Raw genomic sequence first — 18,163 nt, 5'->3', positions numbered from 1 at the left:
ATTGTACCTACCACAGGCAGTTTCTTTAAAAGCTAAACATATTTGTCATACAACCTAGCAATCCCACTTCTAGTTATCTACCAGAAAAGAAAACTAAGGCATATGTCCACACACAGACTTTTATGCAATATTCATAGTAGCATTATAATAGCCAAGATGCACATACAGCCCAAATATCCATCAACTGGTGAATGAATAAACAAAATGTGGTATAAACTATATCAAAATAGAATGCTATTCAGTAATAAAAAGATCAAACTGCTGACATGTATTAAAACACAGGTGAACATCAAAAGTATGCCACATTAAAAAAGCCTAGTGCAAAAGATCACTTTTCTTGTGTGCTTCCATTTATATTAAATGTCTAGTAAAGACACATTTGTAAAAAGAGAAAGTAGATTTAGTGGCTGTTCAGGGGTAGGTAAGGGGATTGATTGCAGATGCACCTAAGGAATTTTGAGACTGTAATGAGAATGTTCCGAAACTGAATTGCAGTGACAGTTGCACAGCTTTATAGTAAAAAAATCACTGAACTGTGCATTTAAACCATGGCTTTTATGGTATATAAATTATACCTCAAGAAAGCTGCTTAAGAAAAAAAAAAATGGGGGGAATTTAAGAAAGAGGGAGTTCATACACCTAAATGTAAAACATCTAGAAGAAAACAAACTCTTTGTGATCTTGAGTTAGGCATATTTCTTGAATACAACTCAGAAATACAATCCATGAAATAAATTTGTCAAAATGTAAAACTCTCCCAAAAACAATAAAATGAAAAAAGTCATAGACTGGTAAAAATTCTTTGCAACATACATAATTTACAAAAAGTCTTTGCAACATACATAATTCTTTGCAACATACATAATTTACAAATGACAAGTATCCATAATACACCCAAAACTCAAGAAAAACCAGTTTTTTAAAAATTGACAAAAGATCTGAACAAAGATGATACATGAGTGGCAAAGAAATACATGAAAAGATACTCACTTCATTTATTATTTAGGGGCATGCAAATTAAAAACCACAATAAGTTGTCGCTACATACCTGTTAGAATAGCATAAATTTTAAAAGTTAATGCCAAATGCTGATGAAGATGCAAAACAGCTAGAACTCTTATGTACTTAAGACCCAGCATTCCCACTCCTAGGTATTTACTAAGAGAAATAAGTTATGTTCATACCAAAACCTATATGTAAATGTTTATAGGAATTTTACTCATGATCTCCAAAAGTTATAAACAGCCGCCCTTCAACAAGAGGATAAATTTACAGTACATCCACATAATGGACTACCATTCAGCATTAACAAGGAATGAGCTATTGATACGCACAATACTGTGGTGAATCTCCAACATTATGTTAAATGAAAGAAACCAAACAAGCAGTTATGTGTTTTGTGATTGCGTTTATGTGACATTCTTGAAAAGGGAAAACTATGGGGAACAGAAAAGAGATTAGGTACTACCTGGGAGTTGAACTTTAAAGGGTCATGTGGGAGGTTTTGGGAGTAATTAAATTATTGTATGTTTTGGTAATGGTTACATGATTATTTGTAAAAGCTCAGAACTATACACCAAAAAGATAAATTTAGTTTTATGTAAGCTTTAAAAAGTTTTCTTTCCGAAAACCAAGGGGTCAATCAAAATTGATCCCCATAAAAGGCAGGAAAATGAAGAACAGTTAATACTTTGTACAAATAGAAAATGGCAAGCTGATGGACTTGAATCAACTAAATCAGTAATTCAATAATTACATTAAATCTTTTTTTGCACAGTCTCGCTCTGTCACTCAGGCTGGGGTGCAGTGGTGCGATCTCGGCTCACTGCAACCTCTGCCCTTGGGTTCAAGCAATTCTGCTTCAGCCTCTCGAGTAGCTGGGACTAAAGGCATGCGCCACCACACCTGGCTAATTTTTTGTGTTTTTAGTAGACAGGGTTTCACCATGTTGGCCAGGCTGGTGTTGAACTCCTTGATTCAAGTGATCCACCCAAGTCAACCTTCCAAAGTGCTGGGATTACAGGTGTGAGCCACTGTGCCTGGCCCATTAATTCTTAACAGACCAGATATTCCAATTGTCAGATTAAAGGCATAAGATCCAACTATATGCTATTTAACATGACACACACTTTAAATGGAAGGACACAAGAAAAAGTAAAAAGAAAAAGGTAAAAAATAGAACATGAAACTTTGATTCAAAGGAAGCTGTAAGGCCAGGCCTGGTGGCTCATCCCTGGCAGGTGGATTGCTTGAGTTCAGGAGTTCAAGACCAGCCTAAGCAGCATGGTGAAATCCTGTCTCTACCAAAAATACAAAAAAATAAGAAGAATAATTAGCTGGAAGTGGTGGCATGCATTTGTGGTCTCAGCTACTTGGAAGGCTGAGGCACGAGGATCCCTTGAGCCCGGAAGGCAGAGGATGCAGCGAGCCAAGATTGTGCTACTGCACTCTAGCCTGGGCAACAGAGTTGAGACCCCAATCTCAAAAAAAAAAAGAAAACTGTGTGTATTGATGAACAAAGTAGACTTTAAAACAAGGAGTATTGCCAGCAAAAAGGAGGGATATTTCAAAATGATAAAAGGGTCAAATTATCTACAGTAGTCCTAAATGTTTATGCCCTTCCTAACATAGTTTGAAAATACCTGAAACGGGCCGGGCGGTCTGTGGCTCAAGCTTGTAATCCCAGCACTTTGGGAGGCCGAGACGGGCGGATCACGAGGTCAGGAGATCGAGACCATCCTGGCTAACACGGTGAAACCCCGTCTCTACTAAAAACTACAAAAAACTAGCCAGGCGAGGTGGCGGCGCCTGTAGTCCCAGCTACTCGGAGGCTGAGGCAGGAGAATGGCGTGAACCCGGGAGGCGGAGCTTGCAGTGAGCTGAGATCCGGCCACAGCACTCCAGCCTGGGTGACAGAGGGAGACTCCGTCTTTAAAAAAAAAAAGAAAGAAAAAGAAAGAAAATACTTGAAACTTTCTATTTATTGATTGAATGAAACAGCAAAAAGGAAGAAACACTTCCAAACGTTCTTTGAGGCCAACATAACCCTGATAAGAAAATGTATCAAGAATATTACAAGGGCTGGGTGCGGTGGCCCACGCCTATAATCCCAACACTTTGGGAGGCCAGGGTGGGTGAGCCTATCTCTTGAGGCCATAAGTTCAAGACCAGCCTGGCCAACTGGTGAAACCCCGTCTCTACAAAAAATACAAAAATTAGTTAGGAATGGTGGCACATGCTTGTAATGACAGCTACTTAGGAGGCTGAGGCAGGAAGATTGCTTGAACCCAAGAGGCAGAGGCTGCAATAAGCTGAGATTGCACTGCTACACTCCAGCCTGGGCAACAGAGGGAAACATCATCTCAAAAAAGAAAGAAAGAAAGAAAAGGAAAGAGAGTGTGTCAGGGTAAGCCTTTTTGAGATACCATTTGAACAAAGACTTGAAGGAGTTAACATACTCTGCAGCCAAGGATGGAGAGGCCATCAATTGACAGGAAGTACTGCAAGCAAAGCAGATTTTGGAACGAAGATTTGAAATTGTTTGCAGTATGTTCACTTTGAAGTGTCTGCTGGAGATGGCTTGGATCTAGGAGTGTAGAGTTCAGGAGTGAACTATAGGCTAGAGACAGAAATTTGGAAATTTGGCAGGATTAAAGCCACAGAACTACAAGATTGAGTGAGATCACCAAGAGAGTAACTATAGAGAAGATAACCAAATGCGCCGATATACGAGGCCCTCATAAAATTGGTTCTTTTTCAGCTTCCACGTTTGTACACAAGCACACTTGATGTTTTAGCCATATCAAACTGACCTTAGTTTTCGGACTACATCATTGCTATTTTGTTCATGTTTTATTAGACTGCGTGTATTGCCCTTCCACAGGATAAGCTATCATTCTTCAAAATGTTTCCCATTGTCACCTTCATTCTAGTATTATTTTTGTACTATATGTACATACAGTGTTAGTAGCACATTGTATATACCTGTCTTTCCTACCAAATGTAAACACCTTTGCATTCCAGATGCATAACACAGATATTCAAATATTTATTGAAATAGAATTGATTTATGCTTTAAATAGGCAACTCTATTATGTTCATAAGAACTTTAGAAAAATTTAGATTCACAGAATTCTTAAAATCTCCATTAGATTAGTTTTTAAATAGAGACTTTAGGCTTTCTTTTAACTTAATTTTTTATAGGCTATTTTAACTAAAAGCTTTTTGGTTGTTTACATTCAAGTAATGTTATCGTTTTCTTGACATGTCTACATATCCCTTACATATGCTTATGCCTTTTTTTTTTTAACTGCGTGTTCCTTGCTAACTTATATTTATTTACAAGTTGATTATATTACTTTGATATATTTAGAAAATCCACGTCTTAAAATAATTTGGAGCTAAGTGATCAGGATTACAAAAGTATTCCATTTCAGTCAGACATATCATGTTAATGAGAGTTAAACTATATTTGAAGCTTACTTTTGCTGACAAGGTTACATTAAGTGAACATTTTGAAATTGTTCTAGCGTATTTTTTCTTGCAAAAATCAAATTAACTTCTCTAAAACAGCTTAATTTTTCCAACAGCTACCAAACAATATTTATATCTCAAATTTGTCTAAAGTGTGTGTGTATATATATACACACACACGTATATATACGCTCATAGAAAAATATGGGAAGACTATCAACAAACTTATTTCTGGCTATATTATGGCAGGACATTTTCCCTTCCTACGTCATTTCTATGGTGTGCTCTTTTTAAAAAAAACAAAAAAAGACATGTATTGTTTTAATTAGTTAGGGAAAGATTAAGTTGCCTATTCCCTAATGGTTCAATATTTTTTTCTGTATTTAGGCTTTATCTGGCCACCCTGATGGAAACTTTTTTTAGTAGCTAACTTTTATTAGACTCAATCTAGCACAGTGCACTATAACCACTTTTTTTTCTTGTATGAAGTCAAGAAATACCTGGTATTATTCTTTCAAAATTGTAAATATGCTCGAAGCTTAGTTATTATTAGCTACAGATGATTCCTAAAATTTTAAAAACCTCAGGTTCTTTCATTTATACTTTAGAAGCTTGACTTTATGGCTTCTTAAGTTACTATTATTGTTCATACTTAAACTTCATAATGTAATTTTAAATCACTTTTTAAATACTAAGACTCTTTTTTTAGTGGTGTGCTCTAAATTAATATAAACCATATGTAAAAAAAATTACACCCAACTTGTGGCCCTATGGTAAGTTGAACAGCAGACAATGTAGGTAAGATGTGATCCCTGTCAGCTACAGCATTTTTAAAGGATCCTATATTTTGGCCAGGCACAATGGCTCATGCTTGTAGGCCCAGCACTTTGGGAAGCCAAAGTGGGTGGATCACTTGAGCTCAGGAATTGTAGACCAGCCTGGGCAACATGGTGAAACCCTGTCTCTGCAAAAATTCAAAAATTAGCTGGGTGTGGTGGCATGTGCCTGTATTCTCAGCTGCTTGCCAGGCTGAGGTGGGAAGATCACGTGAGCCTGAGAAGTGGAGGCTGCAGTGACCTGTGATTATGCCACTGCACTCCAGCCTGGGCAACAGAGCAAAACCCTATCTCAAAAAAAGAAAAATAAAGGATCCTGTATTTTACAGAATTATAGTATCCACAGAATTTTTTTTTTTTTTTTTTTTTTTGAGATGGAGTCTTGCTTTGTCGCCCAGGCTGGAGTGCAGTGGCACGATCTTGGCTCACTGCAGCCTCTGCCTGCCAGGTTCAAGTGATGCTTCTGCGTCAGCCTCCCAAGTAGCTGTGACTACAGGCGCATGCCACCACACTGGGCTAATTTTTGTATTTTTAGTAGAGACAGGGTTTCACCATATTGGCCAGGCTGGTCTCAAACTCTCAACCTTGTGATCTGCCCTCCTTGGCCTCCTTTTTTTTTTTTTTTTTTTTTTTAAATGTGAATGGTAGATAGTGGGGAAAGTGAGCCCAGTAGATTTTAGTCAGAAAAGTGTTATGAAGAGGGGGAATTCTGTCAATGAGATGTAATCTACTTAAAGAAAACATGAATTTCATACAGGGAATTCATTATAGTTGTCAAATATTTGGGATAAGAAAAGGCTATGTGGCTAGAAGTTGGAAGAGACTATAACAAGAAAATTTGTTTTTTTATTTTTATTTTTTAACCTTCTCTATGGTGCTGAGGGTTTTTTTTTAATATATAAATCTCTTACCCTTTTACTAACATGTTTGTTTATTTAATCTGTGTGGTTGCTAAGAAACTATGTTCAGATTTTAGGAAGACATACAAGACATGCAAAGATCATTGGCTGCAACAAATAATACAGATTAGTAGTATAAAAATTAAATAATCGAGGCAGGAAGGCTTAAGTTCCAAATGAGCTAAGCCATTCAAAACTGCTAAGTATGACAGGAAGAATGCTTCGTGCTTTCTTTTGTGTTTTTCATACAGACTACTTAAATAGGGGGTAAAGTCTCCTGTTTTTGCCTAACTCCTTAGCAAGCAGAATGTTCTCCAAACTGGGCATTATGGAGTAATACATCTTAGAGAACATTGTACTATAAGATAAAATATTATATCATATTCCTCTCTATCCAGATAAATCAACTTTAGAAATTTCTTTTTTTATCTGGAATTGTTGCTGTTTTTTGTTTTGTTTTTGAGACAGTCTGTCACCCAGGCTGGAATGCAGTGGTACACAATCAGCTTACTGCAGCCTCGACCTCCCAGGGTCAATCAATCTTCTCACTTCAGTCTTCTAAGTAGCTGGGACCTTAGGTGCAAGCCACCACACCTGGTTAACTTTTTAAAAAAATTTCTGATAAAGTTTTACTCTATTGCCCAGGCTAGTCTTGAACTGCAAGGCTCAAAGGATCCTCTTACCTTGGCCTCCCAAAATGCTGGGATTACAGACTTTTATGCCCAGCTGTTTTTTTGTTTTTGTTTTTTCTTTTCTTTTTTTTTTTTTTTTTTTTGCTTTTTAATCTAAATTTAAACATTTCAAAATACAGTTTTTAAAATTACAATTTCTGGGCCAGGCACAGTGACTCATACCTGTAATCCCAGCACTTTGGGAAGCCAAGGCAGGCAGATCACCTGAGGTTGGGAGTTCAAGACCAGCCTGACCAACATGGAGAAACCCCGTCTCTACTAAAAATACAAAATTAGCTGGGCATGGTGGCACATGCCTGTGACCCTAGCTACTAGGGAGGCTGAGGCAGGAGAATCGCTTGAACCTGGGAGGTGGAGGTTGCAGTGAGCCGAGATTGCGCCATTGCACTCCTGCCTGGGCCACAAGAGCAAAACTGTGTCTCGAAAAAAAAAAATTACAATTTCTACTACACATTAAAATCCTTTCAAGCATGTTTCTGTGTATGTTAACAAAAGTCCGTTGTGGGTTTTTTTTTGTTGTTTGTTTGTTTGTTTGTTTTGAGACGGAGTCTCAAACTCACCCAGGCTAGAGTGCAGTGGCGCCATCTTGGCCCACTGCATGCTCTGCCTCCCGGGTTCATGCCATTCTCCTGCCTCAGCCTCCCGAGTAGCCGGGACAACAGGCGTCCACCACCACGCCCAGCTAATTTTTTTGGTATTTTTAGTAGAGATGGGGTTTCACCGTATTAGCCAGGATGGTTTCAATCTCCTGACCGCGTGAGCCACTGCGCCCAGCAAAAGTCCGTTGTTAAATATGGTTGAAGTGTGCTTTTTCTCCACAAAACAATATACTACAGTATCTTTTTTGGGCAAATAATACGGATGGAGTAAGAAAATTGTAGAATGCTATCAGGTTTGCCTTATCACATTTGATCTGCCTTTAACAGTAGTGAAGTTCACTTCAGCTGTTAAAAATTATTTGTTTACAGCTCTGCAGGCAAAACAACTTTGATTCTTTGTTAGAAGTTAGAACTGAAAAACTTTTTAGCTTTAATCTTCTTTTCCATGGAACCAATTGTTTAGATTACAGGTGGTTTCTTAGAATGCTCCTTTTATTAGTCCTTTCTCACGCTGCTAATAAAGACATACCCGAGACTGGGTAGTTTATAAAGGAAAGAGGTTTAATTGACTCACAGTTCCGCAAGGATGGGGAGGTCTCAGGAAACCTATAATCAGTTTGGAAGGGGAAGCAAACACGTCATTCTTCACATGATGGCAGGAAGGAGAAATGAGAGCGAAGCGAAGGAAAGACTCTTTATAAAACCATCAGATTTTGTGAGAACTCACTATCACGAGAACAGCATGAGGGCAACTGCCCCCATGATTCACCAGGTCTGTCCCACGAAGTGGGAATTACGGGAACTACAAGATAAAATTTGGATGGGGACACAGCCAAACCATATCACTCCTGTTGCTTTCTTAATGGATAGTTTTCATACTGGGGTGGTTTTCAAAATGTGGATTCCTTTGTTTCGTTCCAGCAACTCTGGTTCTGAGAATGGGGTATGTGTGTCCAGGAATGTGAATTTTGAGTATCGCCTCTGTGACTCTGATGTAGGTAGTTCATAGACCACGGTTTTCAATGAACAGAATGTGCATGGTATTGCATACTTCCATTGTTTTCTTAGAATAAATTACTAGAAGTAAGATACTTGGACAAAGGAACTGTAATTTTATCAGAAATAGATATATCTAAATTTTTCTGCACTATAAACTACAAGGAAAATTTTGACACTTGTAGAATGTTATTCTGGCCTTTGTAGTAGTTGTTGTGTGCCATATTTGTCCCTAAATGTGCGTAATTGTATGAAAGCTATGAGTAGAATTTGTATTGAATGATGTCAAAATTTGCTTATAAATGGTAATTTGCTTATAAATCAACTCTGAAAGAGTTGGATTTATCAATCATGTAAAAAAGACTTGGTACCCCTTTCATATGTTCATATTAAAAATGAGGCTAATTATGTTTTATTGAGTACATTTTGATTTGTTCCAGTAGCCGGATCGAGCTGGGAGATGTGACACCACACAATATTAAACAGTTGAAAAGACTGAATCAGGTCATCTTTCCAGTCAGCTACAATGACAAGTTCTACAAGGATGTGCTGGAGGTTGGCGAGCTAGCAAAACTTGGTATTACATGGTTTTTTTTTTTTCCTCCCTTCTTTTCCTTCTTTCTATTCTTGAGCCCTATTTTTTTGTAGAGCAGAAAGAGTTAACTAATTTAGTTTGCTTATTTTATAAGTGAGGAAATGGGAGTGGTCTGGGTTGGGAGAAAAATCTCAGAAATCAGTTGAATGAAATAGTTGAATTTTAAAAAGAAATGCTTAATGTTCTTATTTAGTGTATGCCTGTGTGTTTTCACTTTTTAAGCTATACTCTAGAGGAGGCTTAAACTTCCTAAAATAGCATAAGAGCTTTGAGGTCATTGATATTCATGAGATAGTTGATGAAATTTAATGTTGATAGGAACAATGTAGTCCTTTAAAAGGGAAAAAGATTAAATAAAATGTGTTATTCTGTCTGTTCAACATTATATCTTTATATTTTCCTTGGCAGCCTATTTCAATGATATTGCTGTAGGTGCGGTATGCTGTAGGGTGGATCATTCACAGAATCAGAAGAGACTTTACATCATGACACTAGGATGTCTGGCACCTTACCGAAGGCTAGGAATAGGTAAAAAATTGTGGTTCTTTTACTTCTTCAGAGAGGCATAAACATATTCTTCGTTAATGTGTCTGACCTAGTAAGTTAATTTGGGTCTTTTTAAGGAATACTGAGAAAGGGTTACTGAATTATGTAAAATATGGTGAGAAATAACTAACATTTATTAACATAATTCTGCTGGAAGCCCTACATAGATTTGCTATTTACGTCCCCTTCTGCTTTTTCTGTTTTTCTTCTATCTGGAAGTGCTTGTTTAAAAAGGTTAGTCTTCTGCTAACAGTTTTAAACATATGTAGCTATTGTAGAGAGAGAACACAACTTTGGAAAATAAGAATATCTATTCTATACCTCATAAATTCTATTTGGACTCAATAAGTAGTTCAGATGGCAGGTGGATAGATACATAATTTAAAGGTTGATTTATGAAGTCACGTGTTATTTGTTTTATTTAACAGGAACTAAAATGTTAAATCATGTCTTAAACATCTGTGAAAAAGATGGTACTTTTGACAACATTTATCTGTAAGTAAAGTAATATTTAATGTTCTTATCAAAGGGGTTTAATAAGTTGGCAGGAGAAATCTTTACTAGAAACTTTAAAATCTGGTCACTTATTGTGCCTTTAGAAACACTGTGGAAGTAGTTGTTACAAAGTATTTGAGTAGTTGTTTTGTTTAGTTTTGTTTTATTAATAATAGTAGATTAGGGGCCTGAGATAGAACACATTGCTTTATTATATTAGGATGAGAGCTCCAAGGTCTTAGGGAAGAAATCAGGATTAAAACTCAGGCCTCGGCCAGGCGCAGTGGCTCACGCCTGTAATGCCAGCACTTTGGGAGTCTGAGGCGGGCGGATCACAAGGTTAGGAGATAGAGACCATCCTGGCTAACACGGTGAAACCCCGTCTCTACTAAAAATATTTAAAAAAAAAAAATTAGCTGAGCATAGTGGCAGCCGCCCGTGTCCCAGCTACTCGGGAGGTTGAGGCAGGAGAATGGCGTGAACCAGGGAGGTGGAGCTTGCAGTGAGCGGAGATCACGCCACTGCACTCCAGCCTTGGAGACAGAGCGAGACTCCATCTCAAAAAGAAAAAACTCAAGTCTTCCGAATTCAAGACCATTAATACTACTTTTCTTGTGCAAAACCTTCTGTGTTTTGTTCAAGGCTATGTTGGATAGCCTTGAACATTGTGGTAGATCATTTGTAGTAGAGTTTAATAATCAAAATCATAGTTTACCTAGCTGAGATTATACTTGAATCTCAAGAGGCTGTACATCAAGAGCTATGACTAAGATCACAGTCATGGATGTTCATAATTTAGTTTGGCCGTGTGAGATATTGAATTATACAGTGTTATTTTGGTAGTAATTGAGAAAGCTTGCATTTTTAATTTTTAAAACATACCATGTTTTTTATCAATCAGAAGGAAGATATATCTTCAAACTTTGAGACCCTAGTTTTTTATTTTTCATCATTTTTTTCTGTGTGTTAATAGGGGCTTTTAATAATTTATCCTCTTAAAATGAAAAAATTTTGATAGCTGTGGTACTTTTCCCTTTGTTGACTATAAGAATAAACACTGGCTGGGCGCGGTGGCTCAAGCCTGTAATTCCAGCACTTTGGGAGGCTGAGACGGGCGGATCACGAGGTCAGGAGATCGAGACCATCCTGGCTAACACGGTGAAACCCCGTCTCTACTAAAAAATACAAAAAACTAGCTGGGCGAGGTGGCGGGCGCCTGTAGTCCCAGCTACTCGGAGGCTGAGGCAGGAGAATGGCATAAACCCGGGAGGTGGAGCTTGCAGTGAGCTGAGATGCGGCCACTGCACTCCAGCCTGGGCGACAGAACGAGACTCTGTCTCAAAAAAAAAAAAAAGAATAAACACTGTGAGCCTTGTAATCTCAACCAGCTGTTTTACAAATGTAAAAATTAGATTAAAAGTGTAAAATTGGGCCAGGCGCAGTGGCTCACACCTGTAATCCCAGCACTTCGGGAGGCCAAGGCAGGCGGATCATGAAGTCAGGAGATCGAGACCATCCTGGCTAACACGGTGAAACCCCATCTCTACTAAAAAATAGAAAAATGAGCTGGGCGTGGTGGTGGGCGCCTGTAGTCCCAGCTACACGGGAGGCTGAGGCAGGAGAATGGCGTGAACCCAGGAGGCGGAGCTTGCAGTGAGCCAAAATCACGCCACTGCACTCCAGCCTGGGCAAAACAGAGACTCTGTCTCCAAAAAAAAGTGTAAAATTGTCATCAAAAGGTTTTAGGTAAGCATGCCTAACCTTTGTTGAGTACTGGTCATTGTAAAGAGAATGTAACAAATGTGCAGCATTCTAGCTCCAACCAATTTGGAGCTATCTGTGGAGAATGCTTAAAACTTGATGAAACCTTAATTTTAATTTTTTTCTGATACTCTCTTATATCTCAGGCATGTTCAGATCAGCAACGAGTCGGCGATTGACTTCTACAGGAAGTTTGGCTTTGAGATTATTGAGACAAAGAAGAACTACTATAAGAGGATAGAGCCTGCAGATGCTCATGTGCTGCAGAAAAACCTCAAAGTTCCTTCTGGTCAGAATGCAGATGTGCAAAAGACAGACAACTGAACAAATTACGAATGAACTTTCTTGCACTTGCTTGTCGCCAAATAAAAGAGAGGCCCATTGATACCCCCTCCCCCAACACTTTTCTTTTAAAGCTTTTCTCCCTCCTTGTTCTTGTTTTTCCTTCTTCGTTTCCTTTTCTCTAAGAGTTATAATACTTTGAAGGACTTTAAAAAAATAATCATGTTTGAATTGTTTTCTCTTATTTTTGTGAGGTGGTTTGAAGGAAGGAGAAGGTAGATCTGTTTAATTTTGCAGTTAAAGCTAGATGGTCCTAAAAATTTAATTGTTAAATTTAAAATATAATGTCCTGCTTTCACATTGAAGGACAGAGCCTACAAAACATTGTATATTTCAAAAGACAAAAAGAAGCAGCAGCAATATCTTGTTCTCTAATGCATAGACTAGTTGAGTGTGCTTGTGGTACTTTGGGTTTTTTAAGACTGGGATACTAATCCCTAGACATTGCCTTCACTCCACCTTTAGTCCTTCTGAGCACTCTCTCGGGAGTTGGAACATCATTATCCTTGTAAGAAATACTAAGCTTATTTTGATTTTTAAGCAATTATATCTTCTCTTCTTGCTGGTGGGTGGGGCAGTTTGGTTTAGTGTTATACTTTGGTCTAAGTATTTGAGTTAAACTGCTTTTTTGCTAATGAGTGGGCTGGTTGTTAGCAGGTTTGTTTTTCCTGCTGTTGATTGTTACTAGTGGCATTAACTTTTAGAATGTGGGCTGGTGAGATTAATTTTTTTTTAATATCCCAGCTAGAGATATGGCCTTTAACTGACCTAAAGAGGTGTGTTGTGATTTAATTTTTTCCCCTGTTCCTTTTTCTTCAGTAAACCCGACAATAGTCTAACCTTAAAAATGGAGTTGATGTCCTTATAGGTCACTACCCCTAAATAAACCTGAAGCAGGTGTTTTCTCTTGGACTTATTAAAAAGTACCTAAAAAGAAGCTTAGATGGACTGTGACATAATAAATTCAATTAATGTCATCTAATGCCAGCTGTTAAAAGTGTGGCCACTGAGCATTTGATTTTATAGGAAAAAATAGACAGTATTTTTAAGAGTAACATAGCTGTGCTATTGCATATCTGTTGGAGAACATCCCAGATTTGCTTATACTCAGTGCCTATGATATTGAGTTTAAGGATTTGAGGCAGGGGTAATTATTAAACATATTGCTTCTATTCTTGGAAAAGTAGAAGTGTAAAATGTTAATAATACAAATGTCACTGTGACCTCCTCCACTGAGAGGACTGGTTTATGCCAGATCATTTTCTGGCACATAAGGAGTGGCTTTGACAGGTTGATAACTTTGTAAGATGGGAGATGTCTGAAATATTCATGTTTTCCTCTTATAGTCCCATCTTCACTATTTAGAAATGTTCTCAGACTTTGAAATAATGCACAGGGCTTGAGCTTTCTGTCATTTGACTTTAAAAGGAAGTTTCATTCATATTTATCCTCTTGTGTAAAATTCTAGTATAAAGTCTCATCTCCAAATATGTTAAATGACAAAATTATTTTATAAAATGTTTATGCACACTTTATAACCTTAAGTTTTTATTTGAGAATGTGAAAGTACAAGGTGCAGTAGACTTCAACAATCTTGAGTGCCAAGAATAATACAGAAAAAGAAGACAGTTGATGAATGCGTTTATAGGGTTCTAATCTTAAGATGGTAAAAATGTAGAAAGACTTTGCTGGTTTTTTTGAGAGTATTCGTTTCTTAAAACAATCCAAATCTAAGCTTAGAAGAAAAGTTTAGCATTAAGCTCCTTTATCTTCATGGATAAGCTTCAGCTTGCTCTTGGCAAGAGAAGAGTGCTTGAGTTACAGAAGGCGTAATTAGTTTGAAGAATGCAGCAGCCTTTTTGTAAACTTCCCAGATATCAAAATCGACTTTGATATATAAATGGTTTTCTGAGATGACACTGCCTCTATTTCTATAACCATTTCACCTGGACTTTCTAATCAGTCCTATGAATGTATCCCTAAATGTGGTTATTGAAAACCGAATAGCTGCCTCATGACAAGTATGTGTTATTTAAGGAGGAAAAAATATTAAATTTTGAATTGAGTGTGTAGGCTCCCTATCATTATGTAGTTTCTTTTTCCATGGTAGTCAGTGACTTAACCTAAATTGTAAATGTTTGTAAAGGGTTAATTGTCCTACATCAAACTTATGTTAAATAATTCCATCCACTTATGGAGGAGGAGGAGAATGTGGAAGAGGTAAAAAGCTGGGCACAAGTTCATATGCCTATGAGTCAGTAAAGACTGAAGTAATGTCCTATGTTGAGCTGGTTATTTTGATATATGATAATTATCTTTAGAACAATTCTGTTAACTGGAAAATCACAGGATATATCCATCATATTTTTCAGGACAGATAGTTTTTACTGTGGGGCAAATAGGTTAAAATTACACTGTATGGTAGTTGCATTTAGGTTTTAAAGCAAAGAATCTGTAGAGAAATCTATGCAATATATAGTTTGTCCAGATTAGCTTTCATTTGGGGAATGAAGTTCTGAAATATCTAAAGCAGTTTACTCATCAGTTGAAAAGTCCTCCAAAAAGAGAACTATTGGGAAACCATGGTGTGTGGTGGTGGAAAAGAAAAGCTCCCTCAGTTTTTTGGAGGGAATAACTTAAAAAAAAATACTTAAATGGCTAAGTTTTTTTGGTGCAGTTAAGAATTAAACTTGTCAATTTTAACATTGCTGTTACATCTGAAATAAACTTATGTGATGTTCTGGTAGTGAGCTGTGATATCTATAAGTGTCAAAACTGTATTGTTGAATTCTGCAGCCAGCAACTGTATATACTCATTGTGTAATGTTTCCCTTACTGCTTTTATTTACTTTCACATTTCTTTAAGATCTAATTTTAAAAATCATTAAAATGGGCCAGGTGTAATTAAGGCATCCTAATTCAGATCTTCTGTGACTTGCTAGGTACTGCCCAATGTCTACAATTCAGTTCCAGTGAGAGGGAAAAAATAAGATCCAAGGGACTGTCTTGCTGCTATATTCTTAATGTAATTGTTAGAAATACTTGACACTTCAGGCTGCAATCTATTTAGTAATGTGTATTGGCTACAGATAACATATTCAGGTGTTTTGGGTTTTTTTCCTTATAAGGAAGGAGTATAGTAGTTCAATGAATTGGGAGTTGGCTTTTAACCTTTTTTCTGTATATCAAACATGAACTTAAGATTTTTTCTTTAACGGAATTAATTCAGTATTTAATATTTCTAGTCAAAATTGTTATAAGTAGATTTTTGCTTTTTTCGCTTAAGAAACAATGGGTCATCCTTGTCTAGTGTGTCTTAGTTATTACTGTAGTTTAAAACAAGTATTATCTTCCACAGTTCTTGCACAGTTCTGGATCAGGAATCTAGGAGCTGCTTAACTGGGTGGTTCTGTCTTGAGATCTCAGAAGGTTGCAGTCAAGCTGCTAGCCAGGACTGTACCATCTTGAAGCTTGACAAGGCTAGAGGAGCCATTTTCAAGATGTCTTGCTCACGTGGCTCTTGGGCTTCAGTTCTTCACTGTATGGGTATCATCATGGGGCTGCCTGATGGACAACTGGCATGTGGCGTCCCCCAAAAGTGATACAAGAAAGTGAGCAGAAGCCATACTCTTTTATGATGTAGCCTCAGGTGGCATAATTTCTGCCGTATTCCATTAGTCACAGACCGACCACTGAATCACTCTGGTATAGTGTGGGAGGGGACTACACAAGGATGTGAATACTGGGAGGTGGATGTCATGGGGCCCTCTAGGAGACTGGCTATCTGCTCAGAGAAGATACTGGGTTTTGTTGACTCCCAAGGTCAGGGTAGTTTTGGTTAGGTTGTGTTTTATTAGTCTCTAAAAGGAGTAGTTTTCTAAATGAGGGTTAGAAAGCACTACGCTTTACAGTTAGGATATAAAAGAAATAGTGGGCCTAAAGGCTGTGCTCTTGTGATTGGGTTTTCAGTGGGGAAGGGAGACAAGGCTGTCTCAGACTGATGCTGTTCTCACTGAGTGATTTGAATATTTCTGGGAAATTGGATACTACAGTCAGAAATAGGAACAGTAAGCCTATAGAAATTTTTCAGGGAGTAAATATTTTCTATGGCAGTGTCCTGAATTGGTTCTCCCTTGCAAGACTGAACTGTAGGAACTTAGTCCTAGTTTATGATACAGCCAAGTAACATAGTCATATGGGAAAAAGGGCTTGAGTCACATTTCTTAACGTATGTGTAGTTAACTTGGTAGAACATTGAGAACTATTAAGTCAGACAACAATCTGTTACTGGGGCAGAAATTCTCAACCTTTTCAGTTCTCCAAAATTTAAGATAACTTGATTTCTTAGGTAAAATGTTTTTGTTTTGGCGACAGAGTCTTGCTCTGTCGCCCAGGCTGGAGTGTAGTGTGGCACGATCTTGGCTCACTGTAACCTCCACCTCTCAGGTTCAAGCAATTCTGCCTCAGCCTCTCAAGTAGCTGGGACTACAAGGCGCATGCCACCTTGCCGCTAAGTTTTTGTATTTTAGTAGAGACGGGGTTTCACCGTGTTACCCAGGCTGGTCTCTTAACTCCTGAGCTTAGGCAATCCGCCTGCTGCGGCCTCCTAAAGTGCTCGATTTCAGGCGAGCCACCGTGCCTGGCCAGTAAAATGTTTTCTATCTGGAATGAATCGAGGTCTTTCCCTTGCTCAGTAGCTTCTAGAAGAAGAAAAAATAGCATCAAGATCTGATTCAGAAATAGTTGGGAGCAGAAAGTTAATATGAAGGAGTTGCTACTTGTTAACAGCCTAGAGTTTAGATATAGAAGAATTATTAACTTTTGGCCGGGCGCGGTGGCTCAAGTCTGTAATCCCAGCACTTTGGGAGGCCGAGGTGGGCGGATCACAAGGTCAGGAGATGGAGACCATCCTGGCTAACACGGTGAAACCCCGTCTCTACTAAAAAATACAAAAAACTAGCCGGGCGAGGTGGCGAGGTGGCGGGCGCCTGTAGTCCCAGCTACTCGGGAGGCTGAGGCAGGAGAATGGCGTGAACCCGGGAGGCGGAGCTTGCAGTGAGCCGAGATCAGGCCACTGCACTCCAGCTTGGGCGACTCTTGGCTGGAATATTTTGGAGTTTGTAAACTGTATATTAGATATTCCTGATTTAACTGAAACTAATTCGCCACATAGCTTTAATTTCATTCCAGTTTTACTTGTTTTATTTACTGTCCTCAAAAACTCGAGACATCTGAAAGGATCTAAGCAGTATAAATTAAAGCACATATTGAATCGCTATAGTAGCTTTCATAGGACATCTGATTATAATGCTTTTCTTTGTTTCTTTGTCCATACTGAACTTGTCTAGTTTATCTTTGAGAAACCATTTGCTAGTATCAAAAAGTCTTCTGTAAAGATTTGAACAATCTTGAGTTATCCTTGTCACTAGCAATCTCTTCCCCTAAAGTATAATAAAACTGTCAGGTACCGTATGTGTAATTACTTATGCAGGTGAAATTTGAATACACAAACAGTAAAGCCGAGTTCTCTTAGTAAGATGAGGGCTTTGTTGTAGCACCTTTAAAACAGTTTTACAACATCCTTCATTCTTATCACCTTCCTAAGTTAGAAATGATCTTCCTTTAGTGGATATAAAAGTTGTACGTCGTTTCTACAAATTTATTGGGTGCCTACTATTCTGAGCTCTAGGGATATAGCAGTGAGCAAGGCAAATAATGTCTGTGACCTCATTAAATAAAGGTAAGTAAAATTCTAGTTTAAGCAGAATTCATGTCTAAGTGAAGGTCATCCTCTTTACTAAAATGAATCAGCTCCTTCAAGGATCTTGATTTTACCTTAATTTTGAATTCCCTACATTGACTTGTTTTCTCTTACATTGGCTCCAGTACAAAAAAAAAGCCTTAATTCCCATAGGAGAACTGAGACTTA

At 37.9% G+C, this 18,163-nt stretch overlaps 1 protein-coding gene across 4 annotated transcripts in view; it reads left to right on the top strand.

The window, feature by feature from the left end:
• NAA50 (N-alpha-acetyltransferase 50, NatE catalytic subunit) overlaps window positions 1-14,984 on the top strand; it is a 29,859-nt gene extending 14,875 nt beyond the window's left edge. For 3 of the 4 annotated variants that reach the window (XM_023213483.1, XM_023213476.1, XM_023213466.3), the window contains exons 2-5: window positions 8,936-9,072; window positions 9,499-9,618; window positions 10,065-10,131; window positions 12,039-14,984. In XM_023213483.1, the coding sequence (XP_023069251.1) occupies window positions 8,936-9,072; window positions 9,499-9,618; window positions 10,065-10,131; window positions 12,039-12,216 (502 nt within the window). In that variant the 3' untranslated portion in view covers window positions 12,217-14,984. The remainder of the gene's footprint in view (window positions 1-8,935; window positions 9,073-9,498; window positions 9,619-10,064; window positions 10,132-12,038) is intronic. The other variant, XM_023213491.1, reaches the window with a different exon arrangement.
• The last annotated feature ends 3,179 nt before the right edge of the window (window positions 14,985-18,163 follow it).

Source organism: Piliocolobus tephrosceles, chromosome 2, assembly GCF_002776525.5.
Source record: "Piliocolobus tephrosceles isolate RC106 chromosome 2, ASM277652v3, whole genome shotgun sequence".
NCBI lineage: Eukaryota > Metazoa > Chordata > Mammalia > Primates > Cercopithecidae > Piliocolobus > Piliocolobus tephrosceles.
Note: the sequence above shows the minus strand (reverse complement) of the source record. Positions and strands in the feature narration are given on the sequence as shown.